General features: G+C 45.4%; 1 protein-coding gene across 1 annotated transcript in view; it reads right to left on the bottom strand.

Moving 5' to 3' along the window:
• The window catches only part of FAM20C (FAM20C golgi associated secretory pathway kinase), a 57,640-nt gene extending 35,720 nt beyond the window's left edge, over positions 1 to 21,920 (bottom strand). The window contains exons 1-3 of the mRNA XM_062587960.1: positions 20,299 to 21,920; positions 18,300 to 18,472; positions 10,398 to 10,476 (exon numbers count right to left, since the gene is read on the bottom strand). Coding sequence (XP_062443944.1) covers positions 10,398 to 10,476; positions 18,300 to 18,472; positions 20,299 to 20,801 — 755 coding nt within the window. The 5' untranslated portion in view covers positions 20,802 to 21,920. The remainder of the gene's footprint in view (positions 1 to 10,397; positions 10,477 to 18,299; positions 18,473 to 20,298) is intronic.
• Between the last annotated feature and the right edge of the window lie 2,439 nt (positions 21,921 to 24,359).

Here is a 24,359-nt window from a genome sequence, read left to right as displayed (position 1 = left end):
AACACAGTTTGAGCTACAGAGAGCAGAGAGGAGGTAATCATACCATAGTTAAATCGGAGGGAAAAGAATGTGTTTCTGCCCTAGCTTTGGGCTGAAACCTTTTGTAGGATGGCTGGCCTTAAGGCAGGAATGTGACCATCCATAAGCAGCACCAGCTTTGTATTAACAGACAGAGCCTGTATCGTTCACACAGAGCTGCCTCCTATATATGAGCAACAAAGTGAGCTTGAAAGGCAATACCAGATTTCTTTGACATTTCTCTTCTTCTAAACTCAGAGGAATGGATACAAAGAGGCCTACTCCTGCAAATCATCTGTTTGAACTGGGGCTGTCATGAAATGAAGGTGGTTGAGAGGGGAGGCTTGTTCATTAGTCCTGCCTTCTTTATGAGCTTCTTTAGCCCAAAAGACACAGGGGTTTGGGAGTGCGACAGAACAGCGCATTCAAAGCAATGACAGAATCCAGGCTTGCAAGGAGTTCCTCCCTCGCTCCCTTCAGATTAGGGGGTTAATTAATAACAGTTAATTAATGATCTGTCAATCATCCTGACACACATGTCTGTGTGAGAGAAGCTGCCCCTCGTGGGTGCAAGCATTAAGGCCGTCTCTGAAGCTACGTTTTAAAGAAAGCCCTTGTGACGATTCTCTGTGAAGCCCCAAAGAGGATGTTTTAATGCTTTTATCTCACTATTCACAAACTTTGTGGCAAGCACCTGACTCTCACAGGAACCTACCTGGCAAAGGTAGTTAAAGAAATTGCTGTTGTCCTTAAGGGACTTTCTAGAGGGTACAGGATGGTGCTGGGTGCTGGCTGTCATCCATACACCATGCATCAAAATGGGAAGCTCTGATTAAACCCATCTCAGAAACGTCCGTAGTACAAAGTAGGGGAACACAAAGCCAAAAGAACGTTCCCTCTGCTTCCTCCTACCAGGAAAGAGGGAACAGTTTCCTATTAAATAATAGGTAAGGAGGGAAAAAAAAAAAAAAAAAAAGAGAAAGAAAAAAGAGGCAAAAAATGGAAGTATATTTCCAACTGTGCAGAAAAGGAGATAACAGCAAAAGAAAGACCCAGCACAGCAGTTGCTCTGCACACCTCTCCCTGGCTTGGCCACTGCTGTGTCCTTGCGTGCTCAGCACCCTGCCTCATGGAGACCTTCCCTCTCTTTTCCCTTTCACTCAATTCAGCAGAAAGCTCCACCTGGAGATGCAAATTGAGGGACACTTGATGGCCATGAATAATAAAATCTTTTCCCTGTATAAAGACTTGATTAATTAAGAACAACACTCCAACCTCTCTTTCCTTTAGTTTGCTTAAATCAAAACTGCTCGAACATACCTCATTATCTTTAAAAGTGTTCTTGTGCTGCTGCTGAAATGCAATGTACGGTGTTACCACCTCTACCGTTACATACCCCATGCCCAAACTGGGCTCCCCGCTGCGAGGCCTGCTCTTCCCGTGGTAACTCCGAGATGGACAAGCGCTTGGACATTTGCGCCGCGGCGTGCCGCTCTCGCTCGCCCCTGCCAGATGAACAGCCATGGTCTCCTGGCTGCCAGGACATTCACGCCCATCTGCTTGGATGGCACCGTGCCTGCTTACAAGTTGTCAGACAATTTCACGGATGCCAGAAGAGCCTGGCTTTGAATAGGTGGCCTGGATATACTGCAAAGCCCAGCTCTCCCGCACGGCCTCTCCAACTGCTGTCGGAGCAGCACTCAGAGCCGTGCCGGATCGGTGCTGCCCGGCAGCACCGCAGTGCCAGAGCAGAGGCTCTGCAGGTGCTTCAGGCAAAGCATTAGTGCGGCGAGCGCTACCGAAGCACGTAAAGAGCAGCTTCTGTATTAAAATATGCAGCGTGCAGCAAGATAACTTCAAGGCAGCCTGCTAGAATCTGCAACGCACAAACCCGACTCTCCGAAGCCAGGGCACAAAAGGAGCGGAAACAGCCTCAGCTACCCGCAAGCAGTGACAATTAGGTCAGGCTGAGCAAAAAGGGCATGTTTGGGTCTAGGTTTCTACTTACCTCTTACACCTTGTGCCAGAGGCCAGAAAATTGTTTCAGGGCCACGGTGGCCTCACCGAATACCCCTTGGCCGGGGAAGGGCATCTTTGGAGCCCAACATCAGCAGGCAGTGCCCTGGGGACCGCTGCTGGCGGCACTCCGCGGGGGATGCCACACGCTGCCAGGGCATCCAAAAAGGGCCTCAGTGGAGAATCAGTTATGAGCCATAACTTCAAGCTGGCTCTGGGAATAGGATAATTAGGCAGGCAATGAGGAAAGCAGGCTCTTCCCTCCTTCAACACCCTGCCTGCTTTGCCTCTGTGTCTTAGGTCTCAGGAACCAGATTTTCTGCCTAATAAAACCCTAAAGAATCAGATGCAAAATGAGCTTGTTTGAAATTTTAGGGAGGATTATCATGCCACAGAGATTCCAAGAGGCAAAAAGCATAGGGAAATAAAAACAAGCCAGGTCGAAATTCCCTTGTAGTATATCACAAGACAGAATCAAACAAAATACAAGCAAGCTGTACTGAAAATGAAAGAAAAGGTACTAATTATTGCTAGACTTTCCATGAATCTATAGATTAATTTAACATCGTCATTCCTTTTGATGTTTTATGCCAGCATATCAAAGCACCTTATAATCGATACACAGATGGGCACATCTGAAGTCCCCGTGCAATATCTCTGCTAACTAGTACAGATTTCCATGTACAACTATGCTCTTACACGTCCTCAGCTGGGTGACTACCCGTGCAGTAAGAATTTGGATCACAGACTAGCAACCCTTACAAAAGGGGCTTAAAGCTCTAACAGGATGACTATGCTTCTGCTGCTGAGACCAGTATCTGCCTTAAGTGCCCTTCTGAGGTATTTTATTACCTGTTCCACCTAATCCTCCACTTCTAACTGCTCCTATTTATAACGGTTTTGCTGTCCTCCTAACCCTCCAGCTCCCACATGTTCACAGACACAATTTATTTTGGCTTTCTGCTGCTTCTTCCCATGCAAATGAGTCTTTCAGGCTCTCTCGCTTATCAGCATGCAGAACATTATGGCAGGGTGGAAAATCGTAAGTAAAAAAAAAAAAAAAAGTACTAATGCTATTGAAGCAAACACTTAAAATGACAGAGTAAGTCAGAAATGTCCAGCATGTCCTCAAGCTCTTCTGTTAATGTGTTTTTTTGTTTGTTTGTTTACAGCAGTGAGTCACCAACAGCACCAGGCCAGTGGTGGAACTGGGACACACACTGTGCACCCTCTCCTGAGCGTCTCGGCGTGGCCCGGACCGCCCCGTCTCGACCTGCCAGGCACTGCTGTTTCAGTGGTGGGTCGCTCTCGAACGCCCCGACCACCGGGGAGGGCGGGGGGCTGCGCAGAGCCCGGCACCGCGCTCCTCCAGGCTGAGCCCCCGCGTGCCACCGCGGGCAGAAACGTGGCACGGCCCCGCGGTGGCAGCACCGGGTCTGCCCACGGCTCCGGCCCAAATCATTTCATCTCCCTGCGCGCAGTCTCTCCAGCCTACTTTAAGGGTTTATAAATTGTAGCGAAATGGAGACAAATCCCCAGGAAATATTTCAGAGTAGCAATATCTGCATATCCCAGAAACTGAAAACATTTTGGCCACTTTTTTTTGCTTAGATTTGCTAAGGGCATCTTACTTCACCATTACACCAGTGAGTCCCCAGCGTGCCAAGCCTGTTACCGAGTAGCAAATTACAGGTTATGCGTTTCATGCCAGCTCTTCCCTCGACAACATTTGCTGCTTTTCTGCACTGCTGATATAGTATAAGATGTGTTAATTAAGAAAATGCGGGTCTGTGACTAAAAGGCAAATCCAGGGAACTGCATTTCTTAAAATGAAGAAATAGCGTGCTTAAAATTAGATGCTGAAGGTGCTTTTTCCCTGACAGCCTATGGTAACAGGTAAAAAAAAAGAAAATTAGCTGCTGCAGTAACAGGCTGTTAAATGAGAAACAAACACAAGCGTTTCTTTGTTCCTGCAGACTAATTGGCTAGATTCTGTGAACCCTTAGGATAGAAGAAGGCTAATCAACAGCTTCATAAAACCAAAGACATGCCATGATGGTAAAACATGACTGCCCACTCAGGTCCCCTGTAAGGCGGCATAGGAGAGCAGGTACCAGCACTACCTGTGGCACTTTGTCCCTGTGTTAGGCAGGAGCTAGCAATACGGAGCATCAAGTTATCAGTGCTGCTCTGCCTGCAAAACCCCAACAAATGAGGCAAAGAAAAATGCAAGACTTGAATTATTCTTGGAAAAAAAAATAGATGCAAAGGTCAATGGGCTGACATTTGTGTGAGTGTAATGAAGTCTTCTCCTGCCAGAAGCCCTGGTACACCTCTCGTGCCGCAATTTGCTGGTGGGAGTGGACAACAGCCTCTGCGTGCTGCTGCCTTCCCACACGGCGAGGGGTCGGGCTGAGCCCCCGCCACGTGATCGCGCCCAGCAGAACAGCCCCGGTCCCTTGGAGGATGGCTCGCCTGCTTCCAAGCTACATGGGACTACCCACATCTCAGCTGGCAGTTGCTGAGCTGTGCCAAGGGGAAATGCACTGCACAGCCCCCCCTGCAGAAGCCTGGATTTCACTGCTGTCTTGTGCTATTGGACAGCTTGAGTCCTAATCCAACGCCCACTGACGTTGCTTAAAATTTTGCAGTTTGCATTAATGAGATTTGGACCAGAGGTGCTGTGAAGTGCTAAAACACAATCTTCACTGAAACACTGAAGAAGTATAATCTAATGAACAGGGTCTGTTACAAAAGAGAAAAACAATTCATGCATAATATACCAAACGTTAAAGCACCAAATACCACACGGCAACCTCTGCTGCCCTCCTTTAGGACAGCATTCAGATCTCATGCACATTAAATATAAAGTAATATGACATCCAGCTTACTCCAGATTTAGTCCCAATGTAAAGTGAATCTGAATCTGCCTGTCAGCCTCACTCAGGTAAATATTTCAGCAGAGATTTGGTAGGCAGGGATTTGAGTATGTCCTTAAAAAGCCAAAATCTCATGTATGAGGTCCACAGAATACCTAATTATTCATTGTCACTTCCAGAGGCAAGGAAAACATTTCTTCTTCATGCTCTATGAGACAGCACTGCTCTCTATTTCAAAATAGACCTATATCAGCTGAATACTGGGATTCCTGGCTTCAACCTTTCCTCCTAGTTTATTCAGCCAAATGTCTCCAGCAATACACCTTGCACAGAACTAGATTTCTTCAGTGACAAGTACAGTAAAATTGCTTAAGCTAATTGACAAAGCCGAGTGGTTGTGTTTGTATTTTGGCCAGGATTGCTCAGTAGGCCAGTTTTATGCAATGCATTCCAGTGTGTCGAAGTGTTAATCCGGGCAGGCTTCTAGAATAGCAGCTACTGTATGCATATCTCACTTCTGTTGCTATTCAGAAAAAACATTGCAATTTGATTTAATTGCTATGTTGACTTATAACAGTATGTTTATACTGGAAGCCTGCCAGCTGAAATGCAACAGGTTCACAAAATGTATTTCCTCAAAACAGCATGATATGCAATGTAATAAGGAAACCAATCTTCCCGTGGCCCTGATTCTGAAGTTCATTTAAACGCCTTTGAATAGGAAGTAATGCTACTGAAGTCGGAAAAATTACTCTAGTCTAATTGATATGATAATCAGGCCTGGAGGCTGCATTTCGCAGGTACAACAGTCACACTGCAACCTCAGAAATGGAACATAACTGGAGGAAATGAAAGCGATTAACAGTTGTTTGTATTATGGGGGTTGTTTGTCCTATTTAATATCACTGTTAAAAGATGCATTATTGTTGAGCAAACCAGAAAGGCAATCAAATAGAAATTTAAAGAGTGTTGCTAATCCTTTGTCCCTATAAGTATGACATTTAAAAGCTGGTAAGAAGCAGCGGTTTGCCAATCAAAACAAAAATATTATCTTCCCCATGACCTTGGTCGCTAGATTTCAGCCCAGCTTGCTGTGCCTTTGAGCAGAAAGATATGCCACAGAAACTTCACATAAGCTAAAAGGTGAATATGCTTATTTTATTTCTATAGGGTACTAGGCTTGTGCTGCACAGGAACTACCACCTTCTGTAGTTGTCCCTGGGATAAGTTGGGTCTTTGAGGGCTGCAAGGAAACATGCGATTTGCCCCTGGTGGCAAAAGTGCACACTGTTAATAAACACTCTGGTTAAATGGGTCTCTAGCACGATGCACTTCTATAAAGACAAAGTCCAAGAGACAAAACTTCTTTAGTTAAACTCTTGAATTGCAATAAATAATTAACTTTACAAATACAAGAGATCAATGGGCAGCATTATTTCTATAGCTGAATTGCATGAGGGTTAGCAGGGGCAAAAGCTCCAGACTTGGGCAACAGTGTTTGATCAATTTGGGAACGGGACGTCACGAGACAGTCACCTGCGATTCAAGGACACTGGATTTCATGACCTCAAAAGTCTCTTCTCTCCTGACATCACCCTGACACCAATGGGTTCTCCTTTATCACAGTGTAACTGCAAGCTTCTGCTGCTGAAAGAAACAGCCACGTGGCTCTTATCAGTTGTGTACGGCAACTTGTAAAAATAGAAAGAGAAAAAGATGCTAAAAATATCAGGCAAAATCTTAAGTCTGGAACAGAATCAGCTTTTATCTCGGTTTAAGTCAGAAGGGAGTTCATTGGATACAGTAGCATCTCTTTTAATGAAACAAACAAACCTCAAAGATTTTATAATGAATACCCTTTCCACTCATTTCTACAAAGCAGCCTGTAAAACTAGGAATGAGAGAGATCATTCTTAAATACATACTATAAGACACTGTTCACAACCCATACAGAAAGATATCATTTTCTATTCAAGTCTATTTGGCTTTTGCATAAGGAACTGTAAAAACCTCTGTGAAAATCCTGGCATGAGGGTAGGCAATAGGAGGCCTGACACTGACTCTGCTGAATCTCACCCTTCAAGAATAAAGCCTCAGGAGGAAAAGAAATGTGTTGGTTTTGTTGCTGAGCCAGCTATTTAACTCCGTCAGCTAGCAGAAATAAAGGAAGGACAAAATTATAAAGCATAAAGCACAAAGCACATGTTCATTTTGACAAATAACCGAAACCATTTGAAATTTATGACTCTACACCATCTCTACCTGCTAAGTCATATAGAAAGCCATGGCTGGAGATACCAGCAATCATGTAAATAAATTCTATTATGCTGTACAATACTAATACAGTTAGACACACTAATAATGGGAAAAGAGGCGGTTGCTATTTTCTCATGTCCCATATGGTAATAATTTTGTATGATTGAACTGTTACGAGCTAAATAAAACTACACATTAACTGTAAGATACATTGCAAATACATTAAATCTTCCCTGGAGTTTTAGCAAATACTCGCGTTTTCTATGATGCATTTGGAATTAGCAACAGAATCTACACTGGGCCATAGGATTTATGAATAGATTTGGCTTCCTCTGCAATACTTTATGGGCAATTATTTCAGAAATGAAGATGCAGAGCCACAAATAAATAAAATAATTGCAGCTGATCGGGCTTTATTTACCACTATCACAATTCCTTGACTGCTAAGCTTCCCTTCTCTGATTTGCTCCACTACCCTGACTCAATGACCAGATGAAGAGTTGTCAGTTGATGTCAAGCATGGAGTGCAAAAGGTGCCAGATGTAGATTCTACTTTCTCCATTTCTGAATACTGCCTGGTCTGAAGAAGACTTTCTGGAGCCAGCTTGCTTTCTGGACTAATTCAGCATGAAATTGGGAGCTGCTGAAAGCACAGTACCAGCCAGATTAGTTCTGCAGGATTTCAAACAACTTGCCAGAGAGCCTGTTTTGCTAAGACTCTCCTGGAGAAAACACTGCTAAAGTTCAGGAGACCTCCTGTTTCCCTGCAGACACCCATCTGAGTCAGGGAAGCATTCCCATGGTCCCCTCTACCTGCCGCAGTCCTGCTTGGATACATACTAATTTAGTTTGGAAGACACAACGTGTATCTATGGATAGCACAAGCAGCTTTCCACATCGTCACATGTAGTCAAAAGGCTGGCTGTAAAAAGAGGCGTATCAGCTCAGGAGAGAGAAACGCGTAACTCCTGCTGCTGACAAAAGACACCTCCCCTCTGTACAGCCCTTTGTACAGCTCCAGAACTGAAGGCCTTGCTTGTTTTCGCCTCTTCTTCTATGATGTGCATTTCTAGCCACGCAGCTGACAATCCACTAACGACACGTAGAAACATACAGGAACCTCCTGACTATGGAAACGTTCCTTCCTCCTGCTGATCTCAGAAGTGGCAGCAGGATGGTGTTTCACGTTAAATTATTTGAAACAAGAAATCCTTTACACTGGCACTTCTGATGACCAAGCTACATTCAGGAGATGTTTGGCCCTGACTTGTGAGCTCCCTATAGCCTCCTGCCCTGCGAAGGGTTAGGCAGCTTTGTAAAGCCTGAACCAAGAGAATACCCTGCAGAAAAGAGGGAGCGCCAGAAACAGACCAGAAGGTGGCTAGGAACTGGACAGGGTCCTACAGGAATAAATCTTGTGGATCTAATAGCCTGAATCTTATTCAGGTCTAGGCTGCTAATTTCTGTATCAATAAATCATTGTGCAAACCTCTCTAGAAACTTCATCCACAACAGTCCGTAAGTTGGTGAAAGAGGCCAGTGGGACCAGATGCCAAAGGAGCTGGGAAGATTTACACTACCAGAGCAGCTGGCTCCCTTTACACCGTTATCAGAATGAAGACAAATGCTTGCAAACACCCTTATTTAAAATCACTAATGTGTTCAGCAAAAATCAGCATAAATGCAGCAGTCTTGCTACTGTAAGGTGTGGTGCCTGGGAACACAGCTGCAGAACGCTGTAACGCTTCTTCTTCCAGATGTGTGTTTAATGCAAAGATCAGTGAGAAAATAGGATGTTGCTGCCCTTGGAATCAAGCAGAAGGAATGATTAAGACATCATCATTTTCTGCTATTGTTCTGGTGGAGGGTAGTAATTACTTCTGTATAGGAAAGTGGCTATACGTCTTTTGTCATCCATCATCTTGCCAAAGCTGCACACAGTACAGTAGAAACGGCAAACTTTTGATTTGACCTCATTAGCATTCCCAGAATTACAATGTCATACCAATGATAAAGATTGAAAATATCTGCATCTCAGTAGTGAAAAAGAAACAAATCACACACTATGAAAAAAGCCAACAACACAATCGCTATTCTACCTAATATTTAAAGGCAGCTAGAGCAGCCACGTTCTTTGTTTCCCATGTGGGAAAAGATGCCATTAGGAATTACTTAAATGCATCAGATTTGCATCTGTATTTGTGTGAGGTCAGTCTACAGTAAAATCCATAGTAAAACAGGGAGTTTATGTCAGTCCCCAGCCAGCAGCTCACCCCCTGAGCCATGCTATAGCTGTAACACAGTGCCAAAGCATATTCCAAACCAGTTATTATCTGTTTCTTTAGTCTTTTACGGACCATCCTAGAGGAAATTAACTGAACTTCCCTACAGTGGAAACAAAAGAAGGAAATGAATTTATTATTCCAGTGGTACCCTTGACACAGATATTGGGTAGCTTCATTAAACATTTTGCAGCCTCAAGCGACTTCGCTAAACCCTCTACAACAAGCACAGAGTCATTTTCCTTATTACAACACAAACACACAGGTCAGGATTCAGAACTCATTTACATCTGCTTTATATCTAAATAACTTCACTGATCTCAGTGGATTCTCGTCAGATTGATACAGGTGCAAATCAAGGCTGTATCATCCTTGTCCTTCTCTTTCACTCTAGTTTCATGACCTTGCAGTACCACTCTCAAATAAACTCATTTTCATAGCTTCAGCCTAGTCATGGCCAAACGACTAACACAACCCTTTAATACAAACAATAATAAATCAATAGACTAAATTATAATTTATCAGATAAATACTGTTTAGGTCTTTCCAAAGCTATGCTGAACCATCTCTTGTGCCTGGTCATACTCCAAAAGAGAACTGACATTATGTAACACTCAGGACTGTGGAATAAGTTTACATAAAGGAAGAAATGCTGAAAACAGTCTATACTTATGACTGAACATTTCACAGACAGAGAGAATACCAGTTCTGAGAAGACTAATGTATCTGGTGCCTTCTTTGTACCTGCCCCAAAGACCAGTGTAGCAGGGCAACATTTCTGCACACTCCTGAAGCTCTACATTAGTGGCAAGACACCAGAACTGGGCGCCCTAACCTTGAGAGATACCAGCAGCAAACTTTTAATGCCTTTCAAAACAGCAACAGGCCGTTGTGATGGAATCATCACAATTTCATGTTACAAGACAACCAAACATTTCTTACTCACTTCATGGGTTTAAACAGTGCTTGTCCATAATTCTGGAATGTCATGATCAGCTTCAGTTGGGTGCCTCCTGATTTCATTGCTGTGGGAAAAAATAAAGCCACTTTAACATACTACATATGGATCTACTTATATTCAGTTTTCTGGGAATACAATCATGTATCTTTCGCTCTATATTATTTTCATCACCGTGGTGTCTGGGCACCAAGCTGGGTAATCCTAACAGGATGACAAATTATTCAGTGGGGGCAGAGTGTAGGGCTGGGCTCTGAGCTGCCACCCATGACTAAAATGGGATTGTACTCCTTGTCTTTGCCTTTTTCAATCGACCTTTCAATTGCCTTTCTCATTGCCCCCCATTATGGGCTCCTAAGTGCCCCTAATGCATCCTAAGTGCACAACATGAATACCAATAGATCATTAGAGCCTTGTTTTCTTTGTCTTCTGTCACTTTTGGATTTATTAAGAAGGGACATACACTGGAAAAGAAGATGGGGTGCCTCAGAACACAGCTGAGGCTGGGACGCACAGTAAACATCTGTTATTTAAAAGTATGATCAGATACTCTGGTAATTCCTGATCTCTGTGGTGACTTTAACAATTGCTCCTGAGCAGTAGATGTAAATTCATCTCCTCTGTTCACAACAGATATGTATTGGCGGCCACCCACGAACTTCAGGGGATCTCAGATAGGTTCCAAAACCGGGGCAGAACCATAGGGCTGCCTTTACTGGAAGTACGAGAGATGACAAGTAGAGGCAGCAGGGATACAGTCCATGTTGTGCACTGAGGGCCATCTTTGCTCAAACATTAAATGCTCTCACTTCTCAAATAACAGCAAATAGGAATTTAAGACCAACATTTATTCACAGCAATTCATACAATTTGGACAATATCATTTTAACAGTCAGATCATAGTGGTTTTAAAGTCAGAGGTTTTTTTTATATGAGTTTCTGAAGAACATTTTACTTGATGATACGGTTATTTAAGGAAGGTAAATGTGTATGTTAGCAAACCAGCTGCTTTTTCATCATCTTAATCAAAACCACTCAGAATACATAAAAAGACTGGACTCTTTAATTCATGTCAGCGTTTGGAGTGGCTGACCGTAGCATTTGTATCGGTGCGGGTGAGTCAGTCCTTCAGAAATGCTTCCTGAATTCACATCAGATGATCAATGCCCTGTTTCACCGTTCTGACAAAACCTGTGCAGAGCTACAGGAATGTCAAGTTACCTTGCTCTGTAAATTTGGGTTTAGAGCTGCCCTTGTTCTACCTATCTAGCTTGCACATTTTCTTCCTCTAACCAATGCCAGTATCTGCACATTCTTTTAATTACTCCTCTCTGTGCCTTATTACTGATAAGTCACCAGCTCTCTTTCAGCACTTGTAATCTATATTTTTGCAACAAAATGCTATGCAAAACTGGTCAGTTTAATTACATTTCCTCTAAAAATAAAATCCCTCCTGCCTCACTGTTTTGCTGACCCTGCCTTCTCTTGCATTACCCGTTTATCCCAAAGGAACAAATAAATAATTAGAAATTAAAGGGTGTTAAATAACTTGCGCTGAACAGGTAAAGCAGAAGCATGTGCTTTTCATCTATTAAATTCCTTCTCTCGTGCAGATTTGGTTGGTTGATCTGCAGCTGTGGGAATAAGAAATAGCTGCCTTTCATCCCAGAGCCTCAAGGCAATGAGGAATTGTTAGCCTCCAGCTGAAAAAAGCATCTCCAAGACCTTTTGACACATGCTCTTCACTTGAGCCTGCAGGAACGCACACCCACGCTCTGCATCAGCCCTCCACCACCTTTCCCTGCCAGGCTAGTGCCAAAAGCACGGAATGTGCCAGGCTCCTTAAGGTATAACCTGTATTTATACCCTTGTTAATGTGGGATATCTCCATTCAGGTCAGTATTATCAGTCTCAGCAATGAAGGGCAGGATTGCGTCCCCTCTGACAGACTTAGCTCTCCTTAGTGCCCCTGACCTCAACATAGCTGCTTACAAGCTGCTTATACCAAATGAAGATCTAACCTTTCTACCTACCTTCCTTTAGAAAGATAAAGATCTTTCTAAAATGTACATAATTTAAACTTTTTCATTCAGTTCCCAGGAGCTCAGTGCTTAGAGCTTTGTTCCCACTTCTCCCTGAAACATGTAAGTCTAAAGTATAGCAGACACGGCTGGAGACCCAACAGAAAGAAGACGACCAGATCCCATATGGAGGTATGGTGGGCAACCAAGGCTTTGGGAAATTACAACAAAATAAAAAAGGAGAGAAGAAGAAGCGCAGCTATGCCTTTTTCCAAGCACAAAGTTTTGGACTCACTAAGCTGACGAGCTTCTCAGCAAACTGAAGTCATTCAACAGATAATGATTTTGTTAGCAGCCCTGTTCAACAGTGAATGTGTCATCACCAGGAAGGGAAAAGTATGCAGGGGATTAACAATTTAGAATAATTCTTTCACGAGACATAAACGCCCAGTTTCCTGTCAGAAAGAACTGAGCTGAAGGAACACAAAAGCACCTCCCCTCATCTTTTTAAATCCGTCTTACTGTATTGGCTTAATTGCTTGTAATAGTAGCCTTGGCTGAAAACAAGTTTTGCTGGCATTTTGTGCCCATGCTGCTGCTACCTCAAACTTTGGGCCTCCCTGAAACAGAGCATGACCTTCGTGAGAACGGCTTCACGTCACGCCTTGCTGCGGGCACCTCAGGGCAGCCCCACGTGTCATGGGACACGGGTGTGCAGGAGCTCAATGCTGGCTTCTCCCGATGTCCCCCGGACTCACTGCTCATGCCCATGCACGCAGATACCACCACATTAGCTGCTCACTCCACACCAGAGAGGATTCAAGGACATCCTATGATTCCAGACTAGTCCCAACTAAGGTCATAATCCTGTGGAGAGGGAAATGCTTGGCTGTCAGCACAGACTGTCTTACTGCACTCAACTTACTCCTGCTCCTCTAAAACAAGCACATCTGGGAGCAGGGCCGAGGGAAGCCTACCACCTGTCCAGGTGTGCATAGACAAGGGGTACGACAGGAGCAAATACAGGTGACAACACTGGAGAAGAGCAGGTCTCATGACCATGTGAAGATGATTCATTTGGATTGCTAGGTCGGATAATTTTCCTTGTCCCTTAGCATTACTTCTGCATACTGGCATCCCTCTTATTTTCTAACTGTACTCCTTAAGGATCTCCACTTTCTGCTACATCTCAGTCAAACATTTCTCTTTGGCCATTATAGCCAAACATAGGAGCCCAGCCATGTTCTAAGAGCCTTGTTTGCATCTGGAGATGCCCTTCCACCTTTGCCTACTGTTCACATGAAAGTTTTTGAAGATTTATAACACGGTTAGAACATAGGCTTCAGAGAAGCTGGGGGATGTTAAGCTATTGCAAGCTGCCACACTTGTGATCAGCAGGCTGAGACATTTTTAAGAAGGCCTTGCAATGCAAGGCTGTTATGACTCCAGAGGGAACCTCCAGACATACTCCGAATTCATTTTTTTTTCCCCAAGGTTTCTGAATGTACACTAACATCACAGGTCATAAACAGCTCTGGAAAAGACTATACAAACCTGCTGGCACCCCAGCAGGTACCTCAAATCAGCTTTCATACAGCTCTTGGGACACACTGGCACAGCGCTAAAAACAAATTCCAATACAACCATTACTTTTTATCTCAGGCAACTCAAACTCTCTCATTTCCCCAAAATAGAAAGGAAGTGAGTGCAGCATTAACCTTTTCTGTTAACCAAGTGCAAAAGCTTTAGAGTGTGATCAAAACTCTTCCTAACTTCAGGAGGCTTTGCCAAAAATTCCCTGAGATTTACTTTGCCTGAGTGTTTGTGGAATTAGGACCTTGTCAGAAGACCAGTGAATGCAGTGAGATTCCTCCTGTTTTCTCTGATGGACTTTGGATCAAGCCTCTAAAAATCCCCCTTCCCATTGCACCTATGAGCCCCCTGTCACAGCCGCACGTTCTGCCACCTCCCCTTGTCCTCTCCTACTCCTTCCTGAATCCATGTCAGTACAAGACCTGACCCACAGACTTCATGCAATATAAAAAGCTGATACTATTCATCACCTCTCAGGCATCTTTTTATAGTTGGTTTTTTTCTTACTTTTTTTTTCTTGATTTGAGTCCACCCTAGTTAACTGCAGCATTTATTCATTGCATGAGTAATCTTTTGTGCTGGCTTTCTAATTATTGCCTGTACAAACTAAAGGTATTGCAGGTTTCAAAAATGAACTGAGTCAGGTAATGTTTCCAAATCTTTCCAACCGGGGAATTAAAAGAAGCAAAAAAATATAACCCCACCCCAGACAGAAATTGCAAAAACCTGTCCTGCTCACACAATATCCCTGAGAACAGCTTCTCTGGACAGCAATACAAGCAAGATCAGGACCACGCTTTCTAAGCCGATGCCTTCACAATGCACCATGCCTTATTTGTTGTTAAACTGCTGAGAGTGCTGCCACAATTATACACAGGCATCTCGGAAATATGCAAGAAAATAGCTAACTATGGTTATTTTTGCATGCCATAAACAGTTACGAAAGGCAAAGGAAGCGTGCAATTGCCTGTGCTTGTGTTTCTTCTGAAAATTGGGTTTCAGTGCTCAGTGGAAAGCAGTCCTCTCTAGGCTCCTATTTATGTCAGGAAGAAATTTCCACTGAATTAAATCAAACTAAGAGCTACCCCATTACGTTTAACCAAATGAATAGGAAATATATATATTGATGCAGAGCACAGAATACATCTTCAGCTTAAAAGCTCTTCTTAACCCTGTCCTTTTCAAGGCCAGCTCTAGGTGTCACTGTGGGAGCTGAATGTGATGCTTCTTCCCATCCGTGGACTTGTTCCACTTAAACTTTAACATCAAGAAAATATCACCTTGGTGCTCCCTGCTCTTGGGAATTGCTTCTGTCACCATTTTCATTTTAAAATAACAGCACATGTTACAGAATCGTGTGAGTGGTTTTGATAGATGGTGCAGGATCAAGCTGGTCACCGCTCACCTCCATAAATAATGTGAGTTGAGCAGAGAAATTACAATGTGGCTAAGAAAGCTGTTTAGCTGCACTTTGGATGTAATTACTGTAGGTATCAAAAACCCACATATCAAATCACCTAATTCTATTAGAGCCAAAGCCAGTCTAAACACTGGGAAAAGACTGGGCAGAGCAATATCCCATTTCATCTAATGCATGTAAGCCTGTATATTTAATTGTCCTGGCTGTAGAAAGAAGCCTGAAGATTGTACAGTATGAAGATTTCCAATTATTTTATACTTGTAGCCTGATATCTCTGCAGCTGCCTTAAAAAACAAAACAAAAGGCAAAACAGCAAAGGTTGCCCATGAGAAAAAGAAAAAAAAAAAAAAGAAGAAGAACAGGCAAATTGAAAAATATGCAGGAATATGAAAAAGAATGTAACAATCCTATAAACGTCCTTTGGTCAAATATATTAGTCTTTATTAATCAGCTTACATGCTTTGCAACTCCTGCTGTGACTCTGCAGTAAAGCTGAAAAATGGCAGGTGTGGCTTTAAAACGTACTTCTTTTAAATATGCAGGGAATTTGCAACATGAAATAAAACATGCTGCACTGTTTAATAATAATAATAAAAAGTATATTAACAATATGCTCTTTCTCGCTTTGCAACCTGCCTGAAACTCCCTGTTCACAGAGGCGGTCTGTGGACGCTACTGGCAAAATTCAGATCCTGTCATCTTTTCACCGGCAAAACTCCCTTTCAGTTGCTACGAGCCTGATTTTGGAAAGCTGTGATTAACGCCTAGTAATCATTACCTGTCAATTCGCGCAGCAACTGCTCTCCTCGATAAAAGGCCAGTACCAGGTGGTGCACCTCATATGCTTGTGGAAATAATACTGAATCATCAACAGAAACGCCGGCTCTGGATTTTGGAGGTAGGGACTAAGAGGTCCTAACCTGGCTCTGCAGAGCCCTGTTCAAACATTAACAGCGAGACAGCCCCCGAGGGAACGGCTCGGCACAACCATCAGTCTCCCCCCGCGGGCTGGTGGCACTCTCCCCCCCACTGGTCTCAGAGCTCCCTCAAGGCTGTAATTAATGAGAGCCTCACGAGTTGGCTATACCACAGGCAAGGTGGAATCATGGGCCCAGGGAAGCAAACGGCAAAGCTTCCACTTACGTGAACGGCGTCAACGCTTCGCTCCTGTTCTTATGATACTATAACAATTCTGCCGCGGGGTGAACTGAAGCAGAGAGGTTAAGCAACGTGCCCAGAAGCACCGATGGCATGATGCGGGGCGAAGAGGTGAGGGAAGGGGAGCGTATGTCAAGCTGAACGTCCCACAGGCCTGGTCTGCAAGGCACGTCACCCTCCCAAGGACGGGCAGTGTCCCCCAAGGAGGGTGTTGCTATTGCCACAGCGCCACGTCCCATCTCAACATGGGAATACACATGACTTAGCATTCAAACCTGAGCTCCTTAATTAACCATCCCAATCCAGCGCTTTGGGGACGCAAAACCAGTCTCAGGTTAATAATGAGCCTCTTTTTGTCCTTTTCATACGTGTCCACCCATCTTTGAATCCAAACTTGCTGGATGGCAGCTGGATTCTGCAAATCATTTTGGGCCATTTTCTGTCCCAGGGCAGAGCCCTACGCGGATCTGCAAGCCTGTATGCCCACCACGGCTGCAGCCCATGGAGGGAATCGCTCACTGGCATTCAGCATTTGGAGGTTGCCCTGTCCTGACCAGCTACATCAATCCACACTCTACGATCAAGGATGGCACTTATTCCTGGGGTTGCTCGGCAGCCAGCATGACTCACATGATGGAAAATGTAAACCTGGGGCCTACTCGTGCTATTCTTGTATGGGTCATTTCCTGCTGAAGCCATGGGGATTTTTTCCTTGCAGGGTTAAAGGCCTGATGACCTCATCCAGTGGTGGCAACACATACAATCAGCAGTTTCACAGAGCGCCTGCTATTTCAGCCCAGCAAAACGTTCTTAGCAACTTTGTGGTCAGTGCAAGTAACTTCATTTTCTATGCGGCAGATGGAAACCACTGGCCGTGTTGCAGCTCTCTGCCTCTAGAAACCACGCAGCCTGCATTCGCTCAGCATCCCGGGGCTTTGGGTTTTGCTTTTCTTTCCAGTGCAGCTACCCAGCTAAATTCGAGGAGACACATACTGTCATTAATCAGCCCCGGAGAAGAGCCTTCGACTGTTCCACCGTGTATCAACGCAGCCAAAGGTCAGCGTGGGCACATCCCAGTTGCAGATTTATAGGAAGAATAAACAGAGCTGAACTCCGCTCGCCATGAGGCTACCTCGATGCTGTGGCTCTCTCCCTAAAGCCGAGAAAGCAGTGTGAGCTCTGCTGAGCTGCAAAGCGCTGGCAGCTCTGGATGCACCGGGCTCTGCTGCTTCCTCCTTGCAGCCATTCCCACAGGGCTGCAGATTAGCCTCATCTCTCCTGCCTCAGAAACACGAGCGCTGCCAGGCTGGCGCTTTTAAATAATGATCAGATAATAATGCAAATCTACCTCTTGCAAGATGCTACCTACCTTTGACTGACATTTTTTTTTATTGCCATATTTTTTAAAATAATCAAAAAGGGCACTTTCAATCTGACTGTGACTGCAAGACCTCTGAAATGAATCGGTTTTGCCTTGCTGGTAGACTTTTCAATTATGCAGGTAATACAGAGCTGACAATATCTCTTTGGAAGACCACTTTGTATTTAACATGGAAAACAAGTGCAGAAGGCAGGAAGCAATGTTTTAGGCACATCAGAGAGAAGCCATGCAAAATATTCACTATTTAATATAAAAGCAGCAATGAGATCCTGAACAATGAGCAAAGAATCATAAAAATGATATATATCCAAACATACCAACACTGGTTATCTTTTGGGAGACCAGGTCTTGTAGTAAAGCCTCAATTGCAGGATTATGTCTGGAATACAACTCGTACCGATTAATGCCAATGTGGAATTTTAACCAGTTTGGGTAGGAGTCTATGGAGGTTTCTCCAGTTGGCAAAAATTCTTCATTATCTTCATTTTGCCTACCATCAAAAACAAAAACAAAAACCCAAAAATGAAGAGAAAGAAATATTGTTACAGTTCGTAACAGGCATCAAGAAATAGGGCTTCAAAATGCGACAAGGCAGAGGGGCAAAGCACTCCAAGGGCAGGAAAAGTCTTGCAGTTCGCTCCTGAGCCAGCCTGCAACCAAAGGGCCGGCTCCCGACCCCAGGGAGGCCAGAGAGAGCTGCCTCCGATGCCGAGGAAGCGGGATTTTCACCTACACGCTTCATGCCTGATTTAAAGCCCATGAAAGTCAGGAGCAAAACTCTGAGTGACATCACCGAGAATGAGAGGAGGCCCTTATATAGTAGAAACACGGCGCTCCATGTTTTATATTGTGTTTAGATTATATTAGGTTGCAAACCTCTTTCCTGAGCTTCACGGAAAGGAAAGCATCCTCCTGAACTTTTTGTTAACACTGAGCTGGTTCTGGAAATTGATAATGCAGCAGTAATCTGAACTGTTGCGCTGACTGCTCCCACTCACTCTTCCTCTTCTCGTATTTAAATGCCGTGGTACAGAATGAGAAGAAACCAGATCACGTTGATCTGGTTTGCTAAAGAATAACTCTGAGTGGTGTTTCCCCCTCCTGAGCGGCAAGCTACCGTTACAGGAGAGAATTGTTTAAATTTCTGTTAACTCCTAAATTTCTTATTACTTCTGTGAACTCTGGGTGCAGTCACTAATGAAAACAAGCATGAGTGGCAGCTGCATCGTGGACTTCAGTGATAACTGGGCTCTTAACCCCTTTGCTGTACTATCACATATCTGCAGTCCAGAAGTCCACCATGTTTTTAGTCATCTCCAGATGTTCATATGTTGCTGACTTTTTTTTTTTTTTTCTCCACAAAGAAACTGAACTTTCTCAGGTATTTCATGTCACAGTTAGTTCTGATTATTAGATGTAAAGGGCCCGGACAATTCATGTACTCCTGAGATAGAAATCACAAACATTTATACCGTTTCCTAAGATCCAAATCACGCTGCTCGCAGGGCTTTTGCGTGGTACATTGCAGCTGTTTAAACATTACAATGTCACTGTGTTTGAGAGAGGGTGCTGTTGTATTAGACAAGCCTTTTGATTTTTCGGTCATTGAAATTTCTAAGCATTTCTTACAAGCCAATAGGGCAAACAATTCACAGAGACAACCAACTGCTTTGAAAGTTAGATGTAAGCAGAGGTGTTAGGGCACAGAGAATTAATTCAGGATGAAAAAATGTACCACGACTCAGATCCTGAAGGCTGAAATACCTGCCAGGATGAATGCCTCTGTGGCATTAGCCCCTGCTTTTGAGAAAAGTTAGTATGTTGTTGCCGGGGCTCATTGCTTAGCCTTGGAGTGGGAGACGGGGAACGTACACTAGGGGAAGGATTGCTGTGCGTTTGCTCTCTTTCCCATTTGTCCCCCAGCATCTGGCCCTGGAGTATCGCACCGGAGACGGGATACTGGGGCATACGGCCCCTCTGCCCCAGGTGCTCCAGCGTCCTGCTGTTCCTGCATTATATTCTTCATTTCCTTGCATCGCCTTTGCAGGAAAACAACCGCTCAAGCATATGTACAATTCCTCTTTTTCTTCTCATCCCTCCCGGTGACACCTGAGTTGTTTCTGCCTAACCCTCCGTCACTCCCTTCTCGGAAACGGGCGGGCGACGCCGACGTTTCCAAGAGGAGGCCCGAGGCAGAGGCCGGCGCTGCCGCGGGCAGGGCAGGGGCACTCGGCGCCGCGCAGCCCCCGCGCCCGCCGCCCCGCGCCCGCCGCCCCGCTCCGTCCCGACGGCGCGGCCGCGGCGCGGGGCACTCACCACTCGGGCTGCTCGGCCGCCTTGGGGTTGAACCTGATGTCGCTGTTGACATTGAAGAGGACGTCGGCGTCGGCCAGCGGGGGCAGGGCGGCGCGGTAGAGCGGGTGCTGGAAGAGGGCGGCCAGCGGCGCGGCGGCGGCGGCGGGGGGCGGCGGGCGCGGTGCCCCGGGGCCGATGAGCCGCCGCGCCCGCCCCGCCGCCGCCGCGCCGCCGCCGCCGCCGCCGCCCGCCGCCCGCTCCGCCGCCTCCCGCGACTGCGAGGAGAGGTTGGAGCCCGGCTCGGCGCTGAAGTCCTGCAGGATCCGCAGCGTGTGCTTGCCGGGCCAGCGCGGGGCGGCGCGGGGCGGCGCGGCGGCGGGCGGCGGGCAGGAGCAGCCGGGGCGGCCGTCGGCCCCCCGCCGCTCCAGCCGCGGCAGCAGGTCGATCATGATGTGCATGGTGCAGGCGACGAGGAACACCATGAGGATCAGCACCCGGAACTTGCGGACCAGGAGCATTTTCATGGCCGGGGCGGCTCAGAAATTACCGGGGGGGAGGAGGGGAGGGGAGGCGGCGGGGAGCGCTTCGGCGGAGCGAGCCGCGGCGGGCGGGGGTCGGCCGCTCCCCCCCGCGCCTCGGGCGGCCTCCTCGCGGGTCGAGAAGCGAGCGATCAAGTCAATAAAGTTATCTCCATAGGCGCCGAGAAATAAGCAGGCTAAAAACAATAGGTCCTCATTTCTCAGTATCATCAAGAACTTAGGAGGAGGGGGAGGGAAAAAAAACAGGAAAAAAAAACACAAGAAAAAAAAAAGGGGGGGGGGGGAGAGAAAACGAAAAAAGAGCACCGGACCGAGCCTTTAAAATCAATAGGAAAACAAAGCCAGAGGCATTGCAATATATAAAGCCATCTGTTCACGATTTCTCTCTTTATTACAGGGATCGCGACAAATAGGGAAAACTGGTTCTTGACGAGAAACCAGCATCTGATACTAGCGCTGATTAAATAAAAAAAGATGGGGAGAGGGAAAGAATAATATTAATAAAACCTGTACGGAAAGGCGGCAGAAGAAAACAAATCATCCATAATATTTGGCTGTGCTGGAAATGCTGGCTCCTTTCCTTTGAATGTGACCAGTGATGCAGCAGAAGCACTCTCCCGCTCGCTCTCGCTCCTTCTCTTCTCTGAGACTGTTTAAGAACATTGGCTGGAAAATGATTTTCTTAGAGCAGATCCAGTTTCTTCATCCATTGCGTCCAGTGCTTGGGAAAGATTAGTATGTTCAACTGAGATCAAGTCTGTGTGGCTGCTGTATCCAAGCTGGGCTTTCGATTTGGCTTGGGTTGATTTTCTTTTGGCTGCAAAACTGTCTGATGGCACAACTGCAACATAAAGGTTAAATATGGCACAGGGGAAAAAAAAGAGAGGGGAGAGATTAGAGGAAAGAAACTAATATAGATCGGTAGAGGTTCCTTTTAGCAAAGAGGTCCCGTCTTTGATCTCTGCTGGGTCTTACAGATCTGCCGTTTAGCGAGACAGAAAGAGAAAGGAAAGGGAGGGGGGAAGAGAGAGAGAAGGGGAGAGGGGGGAGAGATCTTTGGCAGGTGCAGAGTGAAAACCTCTTTCAGCTACACTGAATGCTGGGGACTGGTTGGACTAGTAGCTCTGCAGCTCCAGCTTTCAGTGGGTGTGTTAAATATTATGAGCAAGCCATGATTCCAGCCTTCCAGACGTCATAGGTAGGAGATTGGCTAAATAAATGCTACAGTGATAGTAACAGGAAAACCTCAACCAAAAGCGGGTTTTTTTTTCTCCCCTCCTCTCCTCCTTCCTTCCCTCCCCCCCCCCTTTCCATTCTACTGCAGCTCCAACTGGGGCAAGGAGAGGGCGTCTGTTCCACAAAGGTTTTCAAAATAAAAAAATAAAGTGGTAGCGGTGCAGGGAGGGAGGGAAAATCTGTGCTAATAGCATTGCAAAGTATTAGTGCAGTCTGCCTGCCCGGGCTCGGCGCGGCAATTCTGCTATGTCATTGTCTGGCTCGGAGATGGAGCCGCTGCCCGTGCCCCCTCTCCCCCAGCCCCTTGCCCGAGCAAGGTCAAAACAGAAAGCGGCGGCCTGGTTCCTCCTGAGGAACAGTCTTATTTTATTTTATTTTATTTTATTTAAATCTGAGCTCCTGTGGGCTGTGATAAGCCTTAAATGTGCTGCAGGGTAATCTGGCCTCCCTCTGCTTCCGTCAGCTGCCCAGGCTGCTTGGTGGCCAGATTAGCCTAATGGCAAGTGGGATTCAGAGGTCCCAGGGCCAGGAGAGCTTTGAGAGCCTTCAAGTGCTGTTAGTGGCTGTCTCAGCTTTACATCTGTTCAGAGGAATGGACGAGTCACTCCAATGGTTCTGGACTGCTGGTATCTGGCTGAGGAGGGGAGGATCTTCGGAGCTGTTGATTTTGTCTTTGGGACTGGGGCTCCCCTTTGCTTTCCGTTCTATGACAGGGCCCAGAGAGTTGTTGCGCAGCACTACAGTGGGAAGAAGATGGATTTCTGCCCATCCCCTGTCACCTTGACACACAATCGTTTTAAAGCTCATCGTGCTGACTCATTTTTCCATGGGTTAAGCAACATTAAAGCATTGCTTCCCCCCATGGCTCTTTCTGGCACTATTCCCTCACCAGGAGCCTTATACTCTGCCTGAAACACATCTGTGCACTCTACAGTGTTGCCGTGTTTTGCACAAGGGAAGTCACTCCTTTTCCAAGGGGGAATAAAAAGACTCAGAGAAACAAAAGGTATTACAGGCCATGATGCTACAGACTGCCCTGTGTCAGTGAGCCTTTATGTGGGAAGAATTGTTTGCTGTCCTAGAGGGGCTTTTTCTTGGTACAGTCACAAAAGCCATTATGTCACCCTAGCACCTGTACGTACAAGTTTGGTATGTTTAACAATAGGCAAGTTTGCAGCCTTTTTTCTATTCAGCTGCTAGGGCTTTCTTTTAGGAGGTGTCAGCTGGGCTAGATTGTCAATCAAGTCCAAGGAGACAAAAGGAGGCAGGTGGGAGCTGAAGCCTGGGCTGAAGAGGGTGGGTGAATGGAGGAAGGATGGTGAGAAGCTGCTCTTCAGGAGTGGTGAGTGTTGTGTTAGAGGGTGGTCATAAAGCCTGGATCTATAGTGGGTAGCTGCTGAGTTTTAGTTGTACTTTGGAAGGAAGCATTTGGGCTGGTATTTGCTGCTCCTTACTTGGATGTAGTTTCACGTGGATTGGTTGTGTTCCCTTCCCTTTGCTACTGATTTTCTGAGAGGTCCTGGATAAGTTGCTTGTTGTTCTTCATAGCTCTCCATAAGGTTGGAGATGGCACGTGATCTACTTTAGCATGGCACAAGAGGATTTGTAGGGTACATGTTATAACTCCAGGCATGTGTTTTATAAGTCTGTTTAGTCATAGGTCCATTTTTTCATGTTCATTCTAATATATCTTGTGCTGCTAGTTCAGCTTCTTGGATGTGACTGGAGTCTGTCATCCTGTCAAATCCCAGCCCTGTGTTTGAATGCAACTGGGGTAGTGCCAGGGCTGAATTTACCATGTGGGCCCCAGGCACAGAGCTGAGCTCGTGGGTATGAGGGCTGTTAGATGGGAGGTGAGTCCTAACAGATGTGATGAAGAGGAAGTAGAAGATTATTTAAATGTGTTCTTTAAGTTAAAATTGCTTGAATACATCTGTTATTTTGCAACAAGGAAGCGCTGTATCAGACATGTAACTCCATGTGTGAGACTTGTAGGATGCAAATGGGATCAACTTTGAAATATGATATAAGCAACTAAATGTAATTAATCATAACTCTCAGAAGGTGAAACTAAAGAGCTGTATCATGAACTGGCAACAGCTTTAAAAATCTTTCTTTTTCCTTTTTTTGTCCCCATCAATGCATCCTTTGATTAATATTGGTTATGCAAGTAACTATTGCTTCATCTAGATTGCTTCTGCTTGGCTGAATCTTCCTAACATTATTTTGTGGGCTTGTTGTTTCTTAAGCCTTTTAAACATTACAGATCCATCTGGAGATGGGAGGCTGGCTGGTGGTTCATCTAAT

Source organism: Rhea pennata, chromosome 15 (assembly GCF_028389875.1).
Source record: "Rhea pennata isolate bPtePen1 chromosome 15, bPtePen1.pri, whole genome shotgun sequence".
In the NCBI taxonomy this organism is placed as follows: Eukaryota; Metazoa; Chordata; class Aves; order Rheiformes; family Rheidae; genus Rhea; species Rhea pennata.
This window is presented reverse-complemented; position numbering and strand designations above follow the sequence as displayed.